Source organism: Musca autumnalis, unplaced genomic scaffold (genome assembly GCF_047663935.1).
Source record: "Musca autumnalis isolate F117 unplaced genomic scaffold, ASM4766393v1 scaffold_2, whole genome shotgun sequence".
Lineage (NCBI taxonomy): Eukaryota > Metazoa > Arthropoda > Insecta > Diptera > Muscidae > Musca > Musca autumnalis.
The window spans coordinates 203,951,622-203,972,324 of record NW_027411755.1 but is presented as its reverse complement, the minus strand read 5'-3'; the positions used below and the strand labels follow the sequence as shown (position 1 = coordinate 203,972,324).

Here is a 20,703-nt window from a genome sequence, read left to right as displayed (position 1 = left end):
TCTATAGGCGTGGATTTTTTAAGAATATTTTTTTAACCACAATCTATAGGCGTGGATTTTTTAAGAATATTTTTTTAACCACAATCTATAGGTGTGGATTTTTTAAGAATATTTTTTTAACCACAATCTATAGGCGTGGATTTGTTAAGAATATTTTTTTAACCACAATCTATAGGCGTGGATTTTTTTAAGAATATTTTTTTAACCACAATCTATAGGCGTGGATTTTTTAAGAATATTTTTTTAACCACAATCTATAGGCGTGGATTTTTTAAGAATATTTTTTTAACCACAATCTATAGGCGTGGATTTTTTAAGAATATTTTTTTAACCACAATCTATAGGCGTGGATTTTTTTAGAAAAGATAACTCGGCTATTGTATTCCTGCCTAACTTACAAACCTTATCAGTTTTCCATATTTTATTTCCAGACCTTTCACTTGCTACTGTTTTGAATCATTTGTACTTATTGTTAATTGCAACCCTCCCCCTCTGGCAACTTAATTCCTCATTTAATAACAATAATAATAAAGTAATACAAAATTATGTAAATAATTTAATTTAATGCGACATCAGCATGCAACCTGCCCAGTAGAATGACATACCAAATGGGACCGGTAATCACCCAAGCGCAACAACGCAGAGGCACCTAAAAACACAACTGTCCACCGAGACATTTACTAGTTGTTGGTATTTACTCTAATTCATAAGTCATGGCTGGATGGCTGGCTGGCTGGCTGGCCGGCTGCCTGGTGGTTGTACTAGTTTTGACCAAGTTCCAGCATTTATTCCACACTTTTCTGGCTCTTGCCTCAAATACTCGAAGATGTAAAGATATCTGAGTGGTGTGCTGTGACATTTCTTGTTTCGCCATGAAATGCCAGGCGTTGGTTATCTTTCCTTCAAATCATTTACGTTAGGGAGTTGTACACACTTTCAAATGGAGGATTTATTTGTAAGCGGCAATTTTTTCTTCTTCAGCCATCTCAACTAGTCTCTTGGATCGTTTCGTACTTTGGCTTTGTAATACGAGAAGTCGTTTTCTGGATATGGTCATTTGGGCATGCGTTTTAGTGGTCGTTTATTTCTTGTTGGCCATCAGCCAGGTAGCCGCCAACCGGGCACACGCACTTTCGTTTTCCATTTCAACTACAAGCAGCAGCACCACCACACAATAAGTTGTCCGTTTAGTAAAATTACCGATTTAGTTTTGTTTGCAGTTAAAAAAAAACGTTGCATTTCCGCATGTTGACCAAACATTTTTCCCTTTGCAGTTATGAAGCTGGCCGTTCGTTCGTCGTTCGCCTAACCATCTTTCTAACTTGGCAAATGAAATCGAACTACCTTTTAAAAGTTGTCGCACGACAAAACCACATTTGATCTCGATCTTAATTTCAATTATGCGGTTTTATTATACAATGAATTTTAATTATTTAACAAAAATATTTACGCACGCACTTGTGTGTCTGCGGCTGTATGCTGTTGGTGGTGGCTTTATTTATAACATCATCATCTCCATATGTCCGTCAATTGGACAGCGGGGAGTGGTTATGTCAATGGAAATAAAATATTTATTTGTATAGAAAAACAAAATAAAAAACATTTACGGAAATTGTATGTAAATTTTTGTAGGAAAATGGAAATTTCCTACCTCATTTGAATGGGAAATTCAAGATGTTAGTCGATGAACTAGGAGGGTTAGCATTGGCAAAATTGGCATTTGGACAAATTTAATGTATAATTAAATTTGTCATTCCGTTTGTAACACATGGAAATATTAATCGGAGACCCTATAAACTATATATATTCTTGATCAGGGTAAAATTCTAAGTCGATATAACCATGCCCGTCTGTTCGTCAGTCCGTCCGTCCGTCTGTTGAAATCAAGATGCAGCTCGCAATCTTTAAGACAGAGCTTTGTAATTTGTTATAGAACCTTCTATTACTTCTAAGATGTTTGGTATTGCAAATGGGCTATATCAGTCCACGTTTTGATATAGCCCCCACAGAAAGGTACCACCCGATTTTCGGTATTTTGAAGGGTTAAGCCTATTTATCACACCGAAATGGCTGAAATTTGCTACTTAGTCTTCGTTGGGGGTATAAAACTTTCCCCCAGAAATTTGTCGGTATAGGTCCACTCCTTCATATAGCCCACATAAAACGGTACTTCCCGATTTCCGGTTTTTTGATGATTATGGCCTCAATATTCCACCGAAATGGATTAAATTTGGTAGTTAGTCTTCATTTGGGGTATAAAACTTTCATATGAGATTTGTCTTTACAGGTCCACGCCTTCATACCGACCCCATAGAACCGTACCTCCCGATTTTCGGTATTTTGAAGGTTGTGGCCACAATAATCCATCGAAATGGCTGAAATTTGGTATTAAGATTTCGTTGGGGTATACAACTTTCCCCCAGAAATTTCTCGGTATAGGTCCACGCCTTCATATAGCCCACATAAAACGGTACCTCCCGATTTTCGGTATTTTGAAGGTTGTAGTCACAATAATGCACCGACATGGCTGAAATTTGGTATTTAGACTTCATTTGGGGTATAGAACTTTCCATGTGAGATTTTGTCGTAATAGGTCCACGCCTTCATATAGCCCCGATAGAACCGTACCTCCCTATTTTCGGTATTTTAAAGGTTGTGGCCACAATAATCCATCGAAATGGCTGAAATTTGGTATTTAGTCTTCGATGGAGTATAAAACATTCCCCCAGAAATGTTTAGGTATAGGTCCATGCCCCCGTATAGCCTCCATGGAGCGGTATCTCCCAATTTTCGGCATTTGTGGGCACAATAATCCGTCGAAATGACTGAAATTTGGTATTTAGTCTTCGTTGGGGATATAAAACCTTCCACCTAAAATTTTTGGGTATAGTTCCACGCCTTCATATAGCCCCCATAGAACGGTACCACCCGATTTTCGGTATTTTGAAGATTTTAGCCTCATTATTACACTGGTACTTGGTAATTAGTCTTCGTTGGGGGCATAAAACTTTGTCCCCAACATTTTTCGGTATAGGTTCACGCCCCAATAGAACTGTACCTCCCGATTTTCGGTATTTTGAAGGTTGTGGCCACAGCAACCCACCGAAATGGCTGAAATTTGGAATTTAGTTTTTGTTGGAGCCTTTCTGACTGAAATTCGTCGGTATAGAACCACGTTTCGATATAGCCCCCATAGAACTGAACCTCCCGATTTTCATAATTCTGAAGGTTGTGACGTCAATATCCTACCGAAAGACTGAAATTTGTTATTTAGTCATTCATGTGTTTATAAAATATTCCAGAAAAGAATTATCTGTATAGGTTCGCGGGTTCCTATATATCCCATAGAATTTTTGAAGGTTAGCCACATTGTTTTAGCGAACTTGCTGAAATTTGGTATTTAGCCTTCTTCATAAACGAAGGAAACCATTTTACTTCAATACAACTCGTGGTGGAGGGTATACATTCCAAATATTAGGGGCTTAGGCCCATTTTTTGGTATAACCCCCATGTAACGATAACTCCTGAGTTTCGGTATTCTGAGGATTTCAGCTACGATTTTTATCCGAAGTAGCTGTAATTTGACATTTGAGGTTCTCAGTGGTCACGAAACTACTCCACCACAAATCGTCAACATAGGTCCGTGGATTGGTATCGCCTCCATATAATGGTACCTCCCGATTTTTGGTATTTTGAGAATTTTAGCTACAATTTTTACCCGAACTAGCTATAATTTGTTTGGGTGCCACCGTGGTGCAATGGTATGCACACCCGCCTTGCACGCGCAGTGGTGTCGTAGACACGCCGTTCGGACTCGGCGATAAACAGTAGGTCCCATATCATTGAGCTAATATGAATCGGGGTGCACTCAATGATATGAGAGAAGTCTCCCTTGTCCCTTATGGGATGTTTGTGGAACAATTATATATAGCTATAATTTGACCGTTGAGGGTCTCAGTGTTCACGCAACTTCTCCACCAAAAAATCGTCAACATAGGTCCATGGTTTTGCATAGCCCCCATATAACGGTAACTTCCGATTTTCGATATTTTGAAGATTTTAGCTAAAATTTTTAACCGAACTAGCTGTAATTTTACATTTAAGGGTATCAGTGGTCACGAAACTTCTCCACCAAAAATCGTCAACATAGGTCCGTGGATTGGTATAGCCTCCATACAATGGTACCTCCCGATTTTTGGTATTTTGAAGATTTTAGCTAAAATTTTTAACCGAACTATCTCCAATTTGACATTTGAGGTTATCAGTGGTCACGAAACTACTCCACCAAAAATCGTCAACATAGGTCCGTGGATTGGTATAGCCCCCATATTACGGTACCTTCCGATTTTCGGTATTTTGAAGATTTTAGCTACAATTTGTAACCGAACTAATTTCCAATTTGACATTTGAGGTTCTCAGTGGTCACGAAACTTCTCTACCAAAAATCGTCAACATAGGTCCATGTTTTGGTATAGACCCCATATAACGGTACCTCCCGATTTTCTGTAATTTAAGGGTCTTAGCTACACTGTTTGACGGAACTACCCGTTTCCCTGCAGTTATAAAACTTTTCCACCAAAATTTGTAAAGATAGGTCCACACCTGGCTGAACATATTTTTTAGATAATAAGGCATTTGGGGTATCCGAAGTCGAAAAATTGTCCCACATAAAATTGTGAAAGGAAAGTAATTATTCCATTTTAACTAAGACTATTTTATGGTGGAGGGTATAACAAGTTCGGCCCGGACGAACGTAACGCCGTTCTTACTTGTTTTAATTCAATCTAAGATCTAGGAATGTGACTGCAGTTCTCAGGGCGGCATTGTAGCGAACCACACTGGCGCCGCATAGCTTACCACAGATCGACCTATTGCGTTATATATATGCGGTCAACAAGGTTTCATTGTCTGCACCCCAAGTGCTGCCGCTAGGCACTTGAAGAACTTGTTCCTACATCCCACTTTATCACACATAGTGAAAGACAACATGTGTGAAAGACAACCTGTTTATAAGACCACTGGAATCTTGGGGCAGTTGAGGGTCGGAATTCTGCTACCATTGATCATCACATTCAACTCAGTGCTGACCTCTGCAGTCCATGTTGTGAACAGAGTGGAGCAGATGTAGTGGCGGATATTTGCGTATTCCTCGTGTGGACAATTTTGGTAGGATCAGTCAAATAGCAGTTCAGACTTTCACAAATGACAGCAGGGGAGGTACCTTGCGCCAAGATCGTACAACCGGACGCATACGTTACGATTTCAACGCCGTCTAGAGCGGGTCGAATACACGAAAGGTAGAGGTTTAGCAGATATCACCCCACCTTGGGATTTTTTGATCCTGGCTTGGATTTTTTGATCCTGAGTTCCACGTACGCCTGGCGTCCGCACATATAACGCAGCGTGAAGTGCTTGACAGTATCGACTGTTCTATCGCACGGTTTGCTGTGGATGAGTCCTCGACTAATATGTGTAGTCATGGCGCGCATAACTGTTGTCGTGATGTGCTGCTTACGGAATGCATGCTGATGATCGGGTAGCTATTTCTGATGCTACAGCGTCCTGGGAGGAGAGTCTTTGCCACGGGTGACAAAAGCGAAATCGGTCTGTATGATTGATCTTTTCAGACATCCTTGCCTGGTTTCAGTAGCGGCACCACCCTGCCCATTTTCCAGATTTTTTGATCGATGTGGGCAGGTTGAGAACTTTTGTGAGATGCTCAACTCCCGGTTCATCCAGCTGTTTAATGTTGAATGGATATTCCACCAGGGTCCAACGCTTTGAATGATTTGGCGTTCCTGATGGCATTCAAAACATAATCCATTGTAAATTTTGGTGGTTCTTCCTTGGCAGGTAGCCGACAAACTGTCGATTAAATAACTTGCGCATTTCTTCAAATCTGTTAGTGTAACGCCGCCAAACGTAATGAGGTCATATCTATCTTCTTTCGAGGGTTCGAGAGTGACTTAACCATTGCTCCCGATCATAATGTTAACATTCAGTTTCAGCTCTCTGACTCTGTGGTCACTGGAGTTGGCACGACTAAGCTCATTACGCTGATTTGCTAATTCCCTTGTATCTACTGGGAAATTTGGTCTAACTTCGGGTATTCGACCAGCAGGTATATGGTGAGTGGAGAACATCAGAAGAGTTGGACAAATCTGTGAAGCGGTGATTAGTGAACACTCGAGGCTAATTAGCTTTCTCATGATTGATAAAAGTGCGGAGTTCAGATGTGATGAAGTCGGACGGTCCGCTGATGGAGAGATGAGTTGACCCAAGGCAAACTACGGGTTGCTAGGAGATGTCATTTGTCAGAAAAGTTGGCTCGATTGGATATGACTGGCGAACTATTGCTCTCTCCGTTAATTCCGGTAGGGGCGTCCTCATTGGCCGTGCACAGCGTAGAGCAATCAATCTGCTCAGTCAGCGCTATACCCCACTGGTCATTTCCAGGAACCGAATGCCACATTATAAGCCTTAATGTCCATAAGACCAGACGGTTATGCCCTTACAAAAGCGGGTTAATGTTGTGCCTATAACCTGGAGTACAGCTATCTATCGGCGGGATGCATACGTTAAGCAACTTTACCTCGGCAGTTCAACACCTGACTACTACCCCCAAAAAATTCCAAGCATGAGTCATTGGAGCCAGGTGACACGATGAATATGTCCGGCAAATGAAATGAATTGTGCCACTCTCCGCACGGTCCGACCTTATGGACCGTGCAAAACGTGGAGCTATCAATCTGGTCAGCCAGGACCGAATGCTACAGCTCATGATGAGCATCAAAGTCACCCAAGACCAGATGGTTATGACCTTCCTGAAATGGGCTAATGTTGGGCCTATAACCTGGAGTATCAGCTATTTATCGGCGGGATGTATACGTTAAGCAACTCTAACTATGCAATTCCACGCCTGTCTATTACCCCAGAAAAATCCAAGCATGGGTCATTGGAGCCAGATGACACGATGGATATGTCTGGCAAATGAAATGAATTGTGACACTATCCGCACGGTCTGACCTCATGGAGCGTGCAAAACGTGGGGCTATCAATCTGCTCAGCCAGCACTATACCCCTCTGGTCGTTTGCGAGGACCGAATTCGACAGCTCATGATGAGCATTAAAGTCACCCAAGACCAGCTGGTTATGTCATTCCAGAAATTGGCTAATTGGCCTATAACCTAGGCTAAAGCCATATATGTACATAGATTTGTATTGAACAGGCTGGTGCAATAGGAAAGCTAATCCCCCACCTGTACTTCTGGTGCGATCCTTCCTCAGTACGTTGTCAGACATCACAGCGCTGTAAGCTGCAGTTGATGTTAAGCTTAGTATCCCGCCGCGACCACTCATAAAGTTCACGATTTCCTCGATGTTACCTCGGTGTCCACTGCAATTAAATCGCAAAAATTATGCATTTTCAAGGACTGGAACAGCAACGACTCGGGTTAAATGTTGCGGGAGATCCTCCCAACAGCAGTATTCTGATGACGATGATGACACACTGGGGGCTGAGTTTTCGCAGCAATATAGTCCCTTTCATAGTCCCTCTCATGGACAAGTCCACATCAACCCTTGAGATGCATCCACGCCCGACTTCTAATGCATCTCACCGAAGTTTAAGTTTCGTGGATGTGACAAACCGAGCACTTCCAAATTGGTTCTTGGTTTTTTTCGAGCAGTCCTTATATTATTTGTTTAATAACTTTTGTGGACTTACACTCACTCGGATTTCGGGTGTAGATGATCGGAAACAGTTAGTACTGTAAGTCTGTGATCTAGTCTCTACCATGCTCTACTGTTTTCTATATGCAGAACAGCGAATCAAAATCGCCGTGAAACAGTGACCCGAAGGGCCACTTGTACAGCTAAGCAAAGTCTCTGTGGAACAACAAACAGAAGTTCCGATGTATCAACAAGCCGAAGTCCCTGTGGAACAGGTAGCCGCAGTCTCTGTAGAACACCGAGACGAAGTTCCTGTGAAAAGCGATGCGAAATCACTGTGTGCATGTATTGACCACAACAAGTTAATGGATAGCCATTATGACTTGGCGAATCTAGACCAAATGTGTTCTTCTTTGACACAGCGGTACCGAAGTTTTTCGGCAATTTACACACATACGACCCGAATGCATAGAAAGAGCGTACGAAAAAGAGATAATGTTTTGATTTGTTTTTGTTTTGTAGCGTGCGTGCATAAAAACACACTAACCCACAGTCATAAGTTGCCAATAGTTTGGTCACGTCTGATCTAGACCATCGGCCTAGACCATCAATCTATAGACGTGGATTTTTTAAGAGTATTTTGTCAACCACAATCTATAGGGGTGGATTTGTTTAAGAATATTTTTTTACCACAATCTATACGCGTGGATTTTTTAAGAATATTTTTTTAACCACAATATATAGAAGTGGATTTTTTTAACAATATTTTTTAGCCACAATATATAGGCGTGGATCTTTTAAGAGTATTTTTTTAACCACAATCGTATAGATATAGTGGATTTTTTAAGAATACTTTTTTAACCACAATCTATAGGCGTGGGTTTTTTTAAGAATATTTTTTAAACACAATCTATAGGCTTGGATTTTTTAAGAATATTTTTTAAACACAATATATAGGCTTGGATTTTTTAAGAATATTTTTTAAACACAATATATAGGCTTGGATTTTTTAAGAATATTTTTTTAACCACAATATATACCTATCCATACCTTCCAGTATTTAATCCATAATCTATTCATATTCATCAGGCAAACCGGTAAACTAACAATCCGTATGACATTGAAAGATGCAGTCCTGCTTTTCGTTTTCATACACAATTTCCCGATTATGTTATAACACATATTTTGCTTATCAAATGTGCATTTCAAAAAGAAAAAAATGTCTACTATCCGATTGTATCGATAATTTCCACATTTATGAAAAATATGTGGATTTCTTATCGCCAATACGATCAAACTACCGAACTGTTAAATCGTACATTGATTTCCCCATTACTGAGAGTGCGTTAAAATATGCCTGGATACAGTGATACAAGACAGGCAGGCTACCAGCCAGTCAGCCATACAGCTTGCAATAAAGTTGTTGTTTATTTTGTTGACTGAATTTGGATAATAAAATTCATTTCAAATGGAGTTAAGATTTTGGTCATATTTTACAAACAAAACACGTCATTGGCCTTATTTAAACCATTTGTGGGGTATTTTATACACCATTGACCATTGTTAAGTGTTTTACCAATGACCAATCTATTTCGATGAAGAAAGTTAAATAAATAACAATACACTTCATACCGCCTCTTCGTCTATATATATAATGTTTAATAAAATTTGTACTTTTATTTCCTTTTAGGTCCCAACTATGCTCCCAGCTCTTGTTGCTTGTTATCTTTGCCCTAGTCTTGGTGATGGGTAGACCACAACTGAATCGCTATCAACACATTGCTGTCATAGAAAATGATGCCTGGGAACAAACTCTGCCCGGAGAATTAAGAAATCCCTTCTATAAGACACCAAGAGTGCGAAATGCATTGGCCAAATCATCGTGGTTTGGACCCGGAGAAGTACCGGTAATGTATCGGCATGTCTATAAAGATATTTTTGTATTCTTTGTGGAAGTAAATCAAGGGAGTGGATTTTTTATGAATATTTTTTTCAACGACTATCATAGGCGTAGATGTTTTAAGAATATTTTTAACCACAATCTATAGGCGTGGATTATTTAACAATATTTTTTTTAAACACCATATATAGGCGTGGATTTTTTAAGAATATTTTTTAACCACAATCTATAGGCGTGAATTTTTTTAAAATATTTTTAACCACAATCTATAGGCGTGGATTTTTTTTAAATATTTTTAACCACTGTCTATAGGCGTGGATTTTTAAGAATATTTTTTCGAACACTATCTATAAGCGTGGATTATTTAAGAATATTTTTTCGAACACTATCTACAGGCGTGGATTATTTAAGAATATTTTTTCGAACACTATCTATAAGCGTGGAGTATTTAAGAATATTTTTTCGAACACTATCTATAAGCGTGGATTATTTAAGAATATTTTTTCGAACTCTATCCTCAGGCGTGGAGTATTTAAGAATATTTTTTCGAAACTATCTACAAGCGTGGATTTTTTAACAATACTTTTTAACACTATCTATAGGCGTGGATTTTTTAAGAATATTTTTTCGAACACTATCTATAGGCGTGGATTTTTTAACAATATTTTTTAACACTATCTATAGGCGTGGATTTTTTAAAAATATTTTTTCGAACACTATCTATAGGCGTAGATTTTTCAAGAATATTTTTAAACACTATCTATAAGCGTGGCTTTTTAAGAATATTTTTTAAACCACAATCTATAGGCGTGGATTTTTTAAGAATATTTTTTAAACCACAATCTATAGGCGTGGATTTTTAAGAATATTTTTTAAACCACAATCTATAGGCGTGGATTTTTTAAGAATATTTTTTAAACCACAATCTATAGGCGTGGATTTTTTAAGAATATTTTTTAAACCACAATCTATAGCAGTGGATTTTTTAAGAATATTTTTTAAACTACAATCTATAGGCGTGGATTTTTTAAGAATATTTTTTAAACCACAATCTATAGGCGTGGATTTTTTAAGAATATTTTTTAAACCACAATCTATAGGCGTGGATTTTTTAAGAATATTTTTTAAACCACAATCTATAGCCGTGGATTTTTTAAGAATATTTTTTTTAACACAATCTATAGGCGTGGATTTTTTAAGAATATTTTTTAAACCACAATCTATAGGCGTGGATTTTTTAAGAATATTTTTTAAACCACAATCTGTAGGCGTGGATTTTTTAAGAATATTTTTTAAACCACAATCTATAGGCGTGGATTTTTTAAGAATATTTTTTAAACCACAATCTATAGGCGTGGATTTTTTAAGAATATTTTTTAAACCACAATCTATAGGCGTGGATTTTTAAGAATATTTTTTAAACCACAATCTATAGGCGTGGATTTTTTAAGAATATTTTTTAAACCACAATCTATAGGCGTGGATTTTTTAAGAATATTTTTTAAACCACAATCTATAGGTGTGGATTTTTTAAGAATATTTTTTAAACCACAATCTATAGGCGTGGATTTTTTAAGAATATTTTTTAAACCACAATCTATAGGCGTGGATTTTTTAAGAATATTTTTTAAACCACAATCTATAGGCGTGGATTTTTTAAGAATATTTTTTAAACCACAATCTATAGGCGTGGATTTTTTAAGAATATTTTTTAAACCACAATCTATAGGTGTGGATTTTTTAAGAATATTTTTTAAACCACAATTTATAGGCGTGGATTTTTTAAGAATATTTTTTAAACCACAATCTATAGGCGTGGATTTTTTAAGAATATTTTAAACCACAATCTATAGGCGTGGATTTTTTAAGAATATTTTTTAAACCACAATCTATAGGCGTGGATTTTTTAAGAATATTTTTTAAACCACAATCTATAGGCGTGGATTTTTTAAGAATATTTTTTAAACCACAATCTATAGGCGTGGATTTTTTAAGAATATTTTTTAAACCACAATCTATAGGCGTGGATTTTTTAAGAATATTTTTTAACCACAATCTATAGGCGTGGACTTTTTAAGAATATTTTTTAACCACAATCTGTAGGCGTGGATTTTTTAAGAATATTTTTTTAACCACAATCTATAGGCGTGGATTTTTTAAGAATATTTTTTTAACCACAATCTATAGGCGTGGATTTTTTAAGAATATTTTTTTAACCACAATCTATAAGCGTGGATTTTTTAAGAATATTTTTTTAACCACAATCTATAAGCGTGGATTTTTTAAGAATATTTTTTTAACCACAATCGTGGATTTTTTAAGAATATTTTTTTAACCACAATCGTGGATTTTTTAAGAATATTTTTTTAACCACAATCGTGGATTTTTTAAGAATATTTTTTTAACCACAATCGTGGATTTTTAAGAATATTTTTTTAACCACAATCTATAGGCGTGGATTTTTTAAGAATATTTTTTTAAACCACAATCTATAGGCGTGGATTTTTTAAGAATATTTTTTTAACCACAATCTATAGGCGTGGATTTTTTAAGAATATTTGTTTAACCACAATCTATAGGCGTGGATTTTTTAAGAATATTTATGTTTTTAGCCACAATCTATAGGCGTGGATTTTTAAGAATATTTATGTTTTTAGCCACAATCTATAGGCGTGGATTTTTAAGAATATTTATGTTTTTAGCCACAATCTATAGGCGTGGATTTTTAAGAATATTTATGTTTTTAACCACAATCTATAGGCGTGAATTTTAAAGAATATTTATTTTTTAACCGCAATCTATAGGCGTGGATTTTTAAGAATATTTATATTTTTAGCCGCAATCTATAGGCGTGGATTTTTAAGAATATTTATATTTTTAGCCGCAATCTATAGGCGTGGATTTTTAAGAATATTTATATTTTTAGCCGCAATCTATAGGCGTGGATTTTTAAGAATATTTATATTTTTAGCCGCAATCTATAGGCGTGGATTTTTAGGAATTTTCGCCACTATTGCTACAACTTGCAAATCATAATCAGTGCAACTTATTGTATTTATTTTCCCCCTTTTTATTGCAGGTTCTCGATAGACAAGCTGAGAAAATCTCCCGAAGAGAAATCTACAATGTTTTAAGTCATGCTGGTCTCATAGAAAGAAGAAAATTCTTCTAAATCCCCGATGCTCCCTCCACAACAAACCAACGAGAATAAAAGCCATTAGATATTAAAAAGAAAACATTGTTAATTTTGTGAATAATTTTTGTATGTTTTAAAAATAGCATTTATTTAGGAAAAAAGAAGAAATTGTTTTGTTTTTAATTTTTTTGTTATTTGTTTTATATTCCATACATTTTTTGGATTCATGCATTTAACATTCAACTTCAGCATAAACTATACATTGTTTGTATTTTGTATTGCAATAAAATAAAAACAATTTAAATAATTCTAGGTGACACTTATTTGAATAAAAAAATCAATTGTGAATAAAAAAAACTTTACTGGAAACAATATAGAGTCATAGCATTTAAGACAATTTAAAAAAAAATGTTGTTTCATTTCAAATCTAAACAAAGTTCTGGGATGGGAGGGTTATGTTCTCTAAAATTCTATGGGTATAACTTGTTTTGCAATAAATCTTAACTTCGATTCCAAATCATCATTGGCGGGTAATAGAGACTCGTCAATGGCGCTGCCGCCACCTTTGCTCTTTTTATTCCTTTTAAGTTCTTCGGTTTTCCGCAGTAGATTTTTACGTAAATTACTTGCATTCTTCTTTGCAGGTGATTTGCCATTGTCATTTTTATATCACCATCTGCATCACGATCATCGTCGTCATCTGAGTGGGTACTGCCAAAACCATTTGTAAAAGCATCACCATTTAATCGTGTCGTCAAGGCATCCATCATCATTTATGTCGCCGTTAGTGTCATCGTTGCTACTAACCTTGCCGCCAGTGGTGGTGCTGCCTACAGGTCTAACCATTGATTTTACAAATTCTTCACACATCAAACTCATTGGTGGCATTGTGTGTGTGGACATATTAATGAGCTGTAATTAAAAAAAAAAGAAATACGAAAATTTATTATTTTTATAGATCGAAAATTAAATTTTATTTTAATTGAAAGAAAACTATAAACAATTAACTATTTTACATGGTAAATTTCGCATTGAGCATACTTGTCTTTCATTGACCACTCCTTAATTTACCATTGACCAATTTCGAATAGTCCATTATGCCGAATGTTCCCTTGCATAATCTTTAATTATTCATTGATCAATGCTCATGTTACCACTAGTCGATGTTCGATTTACCACTGGTCAATGTATTCTATTGTCCACTTAAAATATCAAGAAATGTAAAAAAATAATATAACATATAAAAAATATAAAATATAAGAAAATATAAAATATAAAATATAAAATATAAAATATAAAATATAAAATATAAAATATAAAATATAAAATATAAAATATAAAATATAAAATATAAAATATAAAATATAAAATATAAAATATAAAATATAAAATATAAAATATAAAATATAAAATATAAAATATAAAATATAAAATATAAAATATAATATATAAAATATAAATATAAAATATAAAATATAAAATATAAAATATAAAATATAAAATATAAAATATAAAATATAAAATATAAAATATAAAATATAAAATATATAAAATATATAAATATAAAATATAAAATATAAATAAAATATAAAATATAAAATATAAAATATAAAATATAAAATATAAAATATAAAATATAAAATATAAAATATAAAATATAAAATATAAAATATAAAATATAAAATATAAAATATAAAATATAAAATATAAAATATAAAATATAAAATATAAAATATAAAATATAAAATATAAAATATAAAATATAAAATATAAAATATAAAATATAAAATATAAAATATAAAATATAAAATATAAAATATAAAATATAAAATATAAAATATAAAATATAAAATATAAAATATAAAATATAAAATATAAAATATAAAATATAAATATAAAATATAAAATATAAAATATAAAATATAAAATATAAAATATAAAATATAAAATATAAAATATAAAATATAAAATATAAAATATAAAATATAAAATATAAAATATAAAATATAAAATATAAAATATAAAATATAAAATATAAAATATAAAATATAAAATATAAAATATAAAATATAAAATATAAAATATAAAATATAAAATATAAAATATAAAATATAAAATATAAAATATAAAATATAAAATATAAAATATAAAATATAAAATATAAAATATAAAATATAAAATATAAAATATAAAATATAAAATATAAAATATAAAATATAAAATATAAAATATAAAATATAAAATATAAAATATAAAATATAAAATATAAAATATAAAATATAAAATATAAATAAAAAATATAAAATATAAAATATAAAATATAAAATATAAAATATAAAATATAAAATATAAAATATAAAAAATAAAATATAAAATATAAAATATAAAATATAAAATATAAAATATAAAATATAAAATATAAAATATAAAATATTAAAATATAAAATATAAAATATAAAATATAAAATATAAAATATAAAATATAAAATATAAAATATAAAATATAAAATATAAAATATAAAATATAAAATATAAAATATAAAATATAAAATATAAAATATAAAATATAAAATATAAAATATAAAATATAAAATATAAAATATAAAATATAAAATATAAAATATAAAATATAAAATATAAAATATAAAATATAAAATATAAAATATAAAATATAAAATATAAAATATAAAATATAAAATATAAAATATAAATATAAAATATAAAATATAAAATATAAAATATAAAATATAAAATATAAAATATAAAATATAAAATATAAAATATAAAATATAAAATATAAAATATAAAATATAAAATATAAAATATAAAATATAAAATATAAAATATAAAATATAAAATATAAAATATAAAATATAAAATATAAAATATAAAATATAAAATATAAATATAAAATATAAAATATAAAATATAAAATATAAAATATAAAATATAAAATATAAAATATAAAATATAAAATATAAAATATAAAATATAAAATATAAAATATAAAATATAAAATATAAAATATAAAATATAAAATATAAAATATAAAATATAAAATATAAAATATAAAATATAAAATATAAAATATAAAATATAAAATATAAAATATAAAATATAAAATATAAAATATAAAATATAAAACATAAAATAAAATATAAAATATAAAATATAAAATATAAAATATAAAATATAAAATATAAAATATAAAATATAAAATATAAAATATAAAATATAAAATATAAAATATAAAATATAAAATATAAAATATAAAATATAAAATATAAAATATAAAATATAAAATATAAAATATAAAATATAAAATATAAAATATAAAATATAAAATATAAAATATAAAATATAAAATATAAAATATAAAATATAAAATATAAAATATAAAATATAAAATATAAAATATAAAATATAAAATATAAAAATATAAAATATAAAATATAAATATAAAATATAAAATATAAAATATAAAATATAAAATATAAAATATAAAATATAAAATATAAAATATAAAATATAAAATATAAAATATAAAATATAAAATATAAAATATAAAATATAAAATATAAAATATAAATATAAAATATAAAATATAAAATATAAAATATAAAATATAAAATATAAAATATAAAATATAAAATATAAAATATAAAATATAAAATATAAAATATAAAATATAAAATATAAAATATAAAATATAAAATATAAAATATAAAATATAAAATATAAAATATAAAATATAAAATATAAAATATAAAATATAAAATATAAAATATAAAATATAAAATATAAAATATAAAATATAAAATATAAAATATAAAATATAAAATATAAAATATAAAATATAAAATATAAAATATAAAATATAAATATAAAATATAAAATATAAAATATAAAATATAAAATATAAAATATAAAATATAAAATATAAAATATAAAATATAAAATATAAAATATAAAATATAAAATATAAAATATAAAATATAAAATATAAAATATAAAATATAAAATATAAAATATAAAATATAATATATATAAAATATAAAATATAAAATATAAAATATAAAATATAAAATATAAAATATAAAATATAAAATATAAATATAAAATATAAAATATAAAATATAAAATATAAAATATAAAATATAAAATATAAAATATAAAATATAAAATATAAATATAAAATATAAAATATAAAATATAAAATATAAAATATAAAATATAAAATATAAAATATAAAATATAAAATATAAAATATAAAATATAAAATATAAAATATAAAATATAAAATATAAAATATAAAATATAAAATATAAAATATAAAATATAAAATATAAAATATAAAATATAAAATATAAAATATAAAATATAAAATATAAAATATAAAATATAAAATAATAAAATATAAAATATAAAATATAAATATAAAATATAAAATATAAAATATAAAATATAAAATATAAAATATAAAATATAAAATATAAAATATAAAATATAAAATATAAAATATAAAATATAAAATATAAAATATAAAATATAAAATATAAAATATAAAATATAAAATATAAAATATAAAATATAAAATATAAAATATAAAATATAAAATATAAAATATAAAATATAAAATATAAAATATAAAATATAAAATATAAAAGATAAAATATAAAATATAAAATATAAAATATAAAATATAAAATATAAAATATAAAATATAAAATATAAAATATAAAATATAAAATAAAAATATAAAATATAAAATATAAAATATAAAATATAAAATATAAAATATAAAATATAAATATAAAATATAAAATATAAAATATAAAATATAAAATATAAAATATAAAATATAAAATATAAAATATAAAATATAAAATATAAAATATAAAATATAAAATATAAAATATAAAATATAAAATATAAAATATAAAATATAAAATATAAAATATAAAATATAAAATATAAAATATAAAATATAAAATATAAAATATAAAATATAAAAATATAAAATATAAAATATAAAATATAAAATATAAAATATAAAATATAAAATATAAAATATAAAATATAAAATATAAAATATAAAATATAAAATATAAAATATAAAATATAAAATATAAAATATAAAATATAAAATATAAAATATAAAATATAAAATATAAAATATAAAATATAAAATATAAAATATAAAATATAAAATATAAAATATAAAATATAAATATAAAATATAAAATATAAAATATAAAATATAAAATATAAAATATAAAATATAAAATATAAAATATAAAATATAAAATATAAAATATAAAATATAAAATATAAAATATAAAATATAAAATATAAAATATAAAATATAAAATATAAAATATAAAATATAAAATATAAAATATAAAATATAAAATATAAAATTAAATAAAATATAAAATATAAAATATAAAATATAAAATATAAAATATAAAATATAAAATATAAAATATAAAATATAAAATATAAAATATAAAATATAAAATATAAAATATAAAATATAAAATATAAAATATAAAATATAAAATATAAAATATAAAATATAAAATATAAAATATAAAATATAAAATATAAAATATAAAATATAAAATATAAAATATAAAATATAAAATATAAAATATAAAATATAAAATATAAAATATAAAATATAAAATATAAAATATAAAATATAAAATATAAAATATAAAATATAAAATATAAAATATAAAATATAAAATATAAAATATAAAATATAAAATATAAAATATAAAATATAAATATAAAATATAAAATATAAAATATAAAATATAAAATATAAAATATAAAATATAAAATATAAAATATAAAATATAAAATATAAAATATAAAATATAAAATATAAAATATAAAATATAAAATATAAAATATAAAATATAAAATATAAAATATAAAATATAAAATATAAAATATAAAATATAAAATATAAAATATAAAATATAAAATATAAAATATAAAATATAAAATATAAAATATAAAATATAAAATATAAAATATAAAATAAAATATAAAATATAAAATATAAAATATAAAATATAAAATATAAAATATAAAATATAAAATATAAAATATAAAATATAAAATATAAAATATAAAATATAAAATATAAAATATAAAATATAAAATATAAAATATAAAATATAAAATATAAAATATAAAATATAAAATATAAAATATAAAATATAAAATATAAAATATAAAATATAAAATATAAAATATAAAATATAAAATATAAAATATAAAATATAAAATATAAAATATAAAATATAAAATATAAAATATAAAATATAAAATATAAAATATAAAATATAAAATATAAAATATAAAATATAAAATATAAAATATAAAATATAAAATATAAAATATAAAATATAAAATATAAAATATAAAATATAAAATATAAAATATAAAATATAAAATATAAAATATAAAATATAAAATATAAAATATAAAATATAAAATATAAAATATAAAATATAAAATATAAAATAAAAATATAAAATATAAAATATAAAATATAAAATATAAAATATAAAATATAAAATATAAAATATAAAATATAAAATATAAAATATAAAATATAAAATATAAAATATAAAATATAAAATATAAAATATAAAATATAAAATATAAAATATAAAATATAAAATATAAAATATAAAATATAAAATATAAAATATAAAATATAAAATATAAAATATAAAATATAAAATATAAAATATAAAATACTAGCAAATGCCCGCTACTTCGTATGCGGAAAGGAAAAAATATATATAAACAATATTTAATACGGGAATGGTGAATACTGGAGATTCTGTTGTACTAAGACCTATTTTGTTACCAATATTTTTTCGATTGTAGACAGAATTTACAAAACAAAAAAAAATAAAAATGCCGTAACGCATCCCTACACAACTACCATATTTTTTATATCGAATTTCCCAAACTACGTATCATATTGCAAATTTTAGATTTGACTCCTAGTTTTAACCCTTCCAGTACGAATTTCCAAACACTTAACTTTATTTCACCCCTTCACAACAACAATCCCGCACATTTACAATGCAAGGTTCTAGCTTTAGCTGTTTCGCCCAGAACCCGAATAGGTCCGTTAAACTTTCGGCATTCAAAATGGTCATGAAAATCCACGTTTTCGTATATCCCCATATAACGGTACCTCTCGACTTAGTGTATTTTAAAAGAAGAACAAATCTATATTGTCCAATTTTCTTTAAATTTGGACCTTGAATACTCAGAGGATATAATAGTGCGGTTACACTACAGTTTTTTGCCGGGTTAACCCACTTTATGAGGATTTATTGCTTAATCTGGTCAAATCTAACCAGATTTGCCATACAAAAATTAAATCCTCTCACGACAGGGTTTATTTTAAATCCGGCACAAATCCACCAAAAATACAGTGTTGTATTCGGTATTTGTGCAAAAAAAATCCAACTCTACTCAAAAAGTACCAAAAGTTGCAACTGTTTTTGCAACAGAGTTTGTCGTGTTTTACACGTTTACGATTGGTCGCATGAGATATTATGGAGTTAATAAATCTAAAGTTATTTGAAAATCATAAAATTATTTATTTTTTTACATTAGACACTTTTTTAACAAAAACTACGCTTGATACCATGATACAAAAATGTATCCCTGTGTGAAAAATATACCAATATGAGCAAAGAGGGGACCATACCTCATACGAGAAATTGTAAAGTGTAAAACACGACTTTATTATACCCTCAGCCTTTAGGCTATGAAGGGTATATACACTTTCATACGGGCAAAATGTGCCTCATCGAAATAATGGTTTTAGACCTCAAGTATGTTTGGACGAAATGTGTTTCAGACAATTTGGAGTCGATTGAGCAATGTCCGTCCGTCCGTCTGTCTGTCTGTCTGTCTGGCTGGCTGGAGCGCACGATAACTCTCGAGGGGATGA

At 26.7% G+C, this 20,703-nt stretch overlaps 2 protein-coding genes across 3 annotated transcripts in view; one reads left to right on the top strand and one right to left on the bottom strand.

Moving 5' to 3' along the window:
* LOC141395156 (uncharacterized) overlaps window positions 1–12,813 on the top strand; it is a 57,814-nt gene extending 45,001 nt beyond the window's left edge. The window contains exons 2-3 of the mRNA XM_073970644.1: window positions 9,362–9,578; window positions 12,651–12,813. Coding sequence (XP_073826745.1) covers window positions 9,362–9,578; window positions 12,651–12,743 — 310 coding nt within the window. The 3' untranslated portion in view covers window positions 12,744–12,813. The remainder of the gene's footprint in view (window positions 1–9,361; window positions 9,579–12,650) is intronic.
* Window positions 12,814–12,816: 3 nt separating this feature from the next.
* The window catches only part of l(2)05287 (WD repeat-containing protein l(2)05287), a 55,863-nt gene continuing 47,976 nt past the window's right edge, over window positions 12,817–20,703 (bottom strand). For both annotated transcript variants that reach the window (XM_073970642.1, XM_073970643.1), the window contains one exon: window positions 12,817–13,619. In XM_073970642.1, coding sequence (XP_073826743.1) covers window positions 13,443–13,619 — 177 coding nt within the window. In that variant the 3' untranslated portion in view covers window positions 12,817–13,442. The remainder of the gene's footprint in view (window positions 13,620–20,703) is intronic.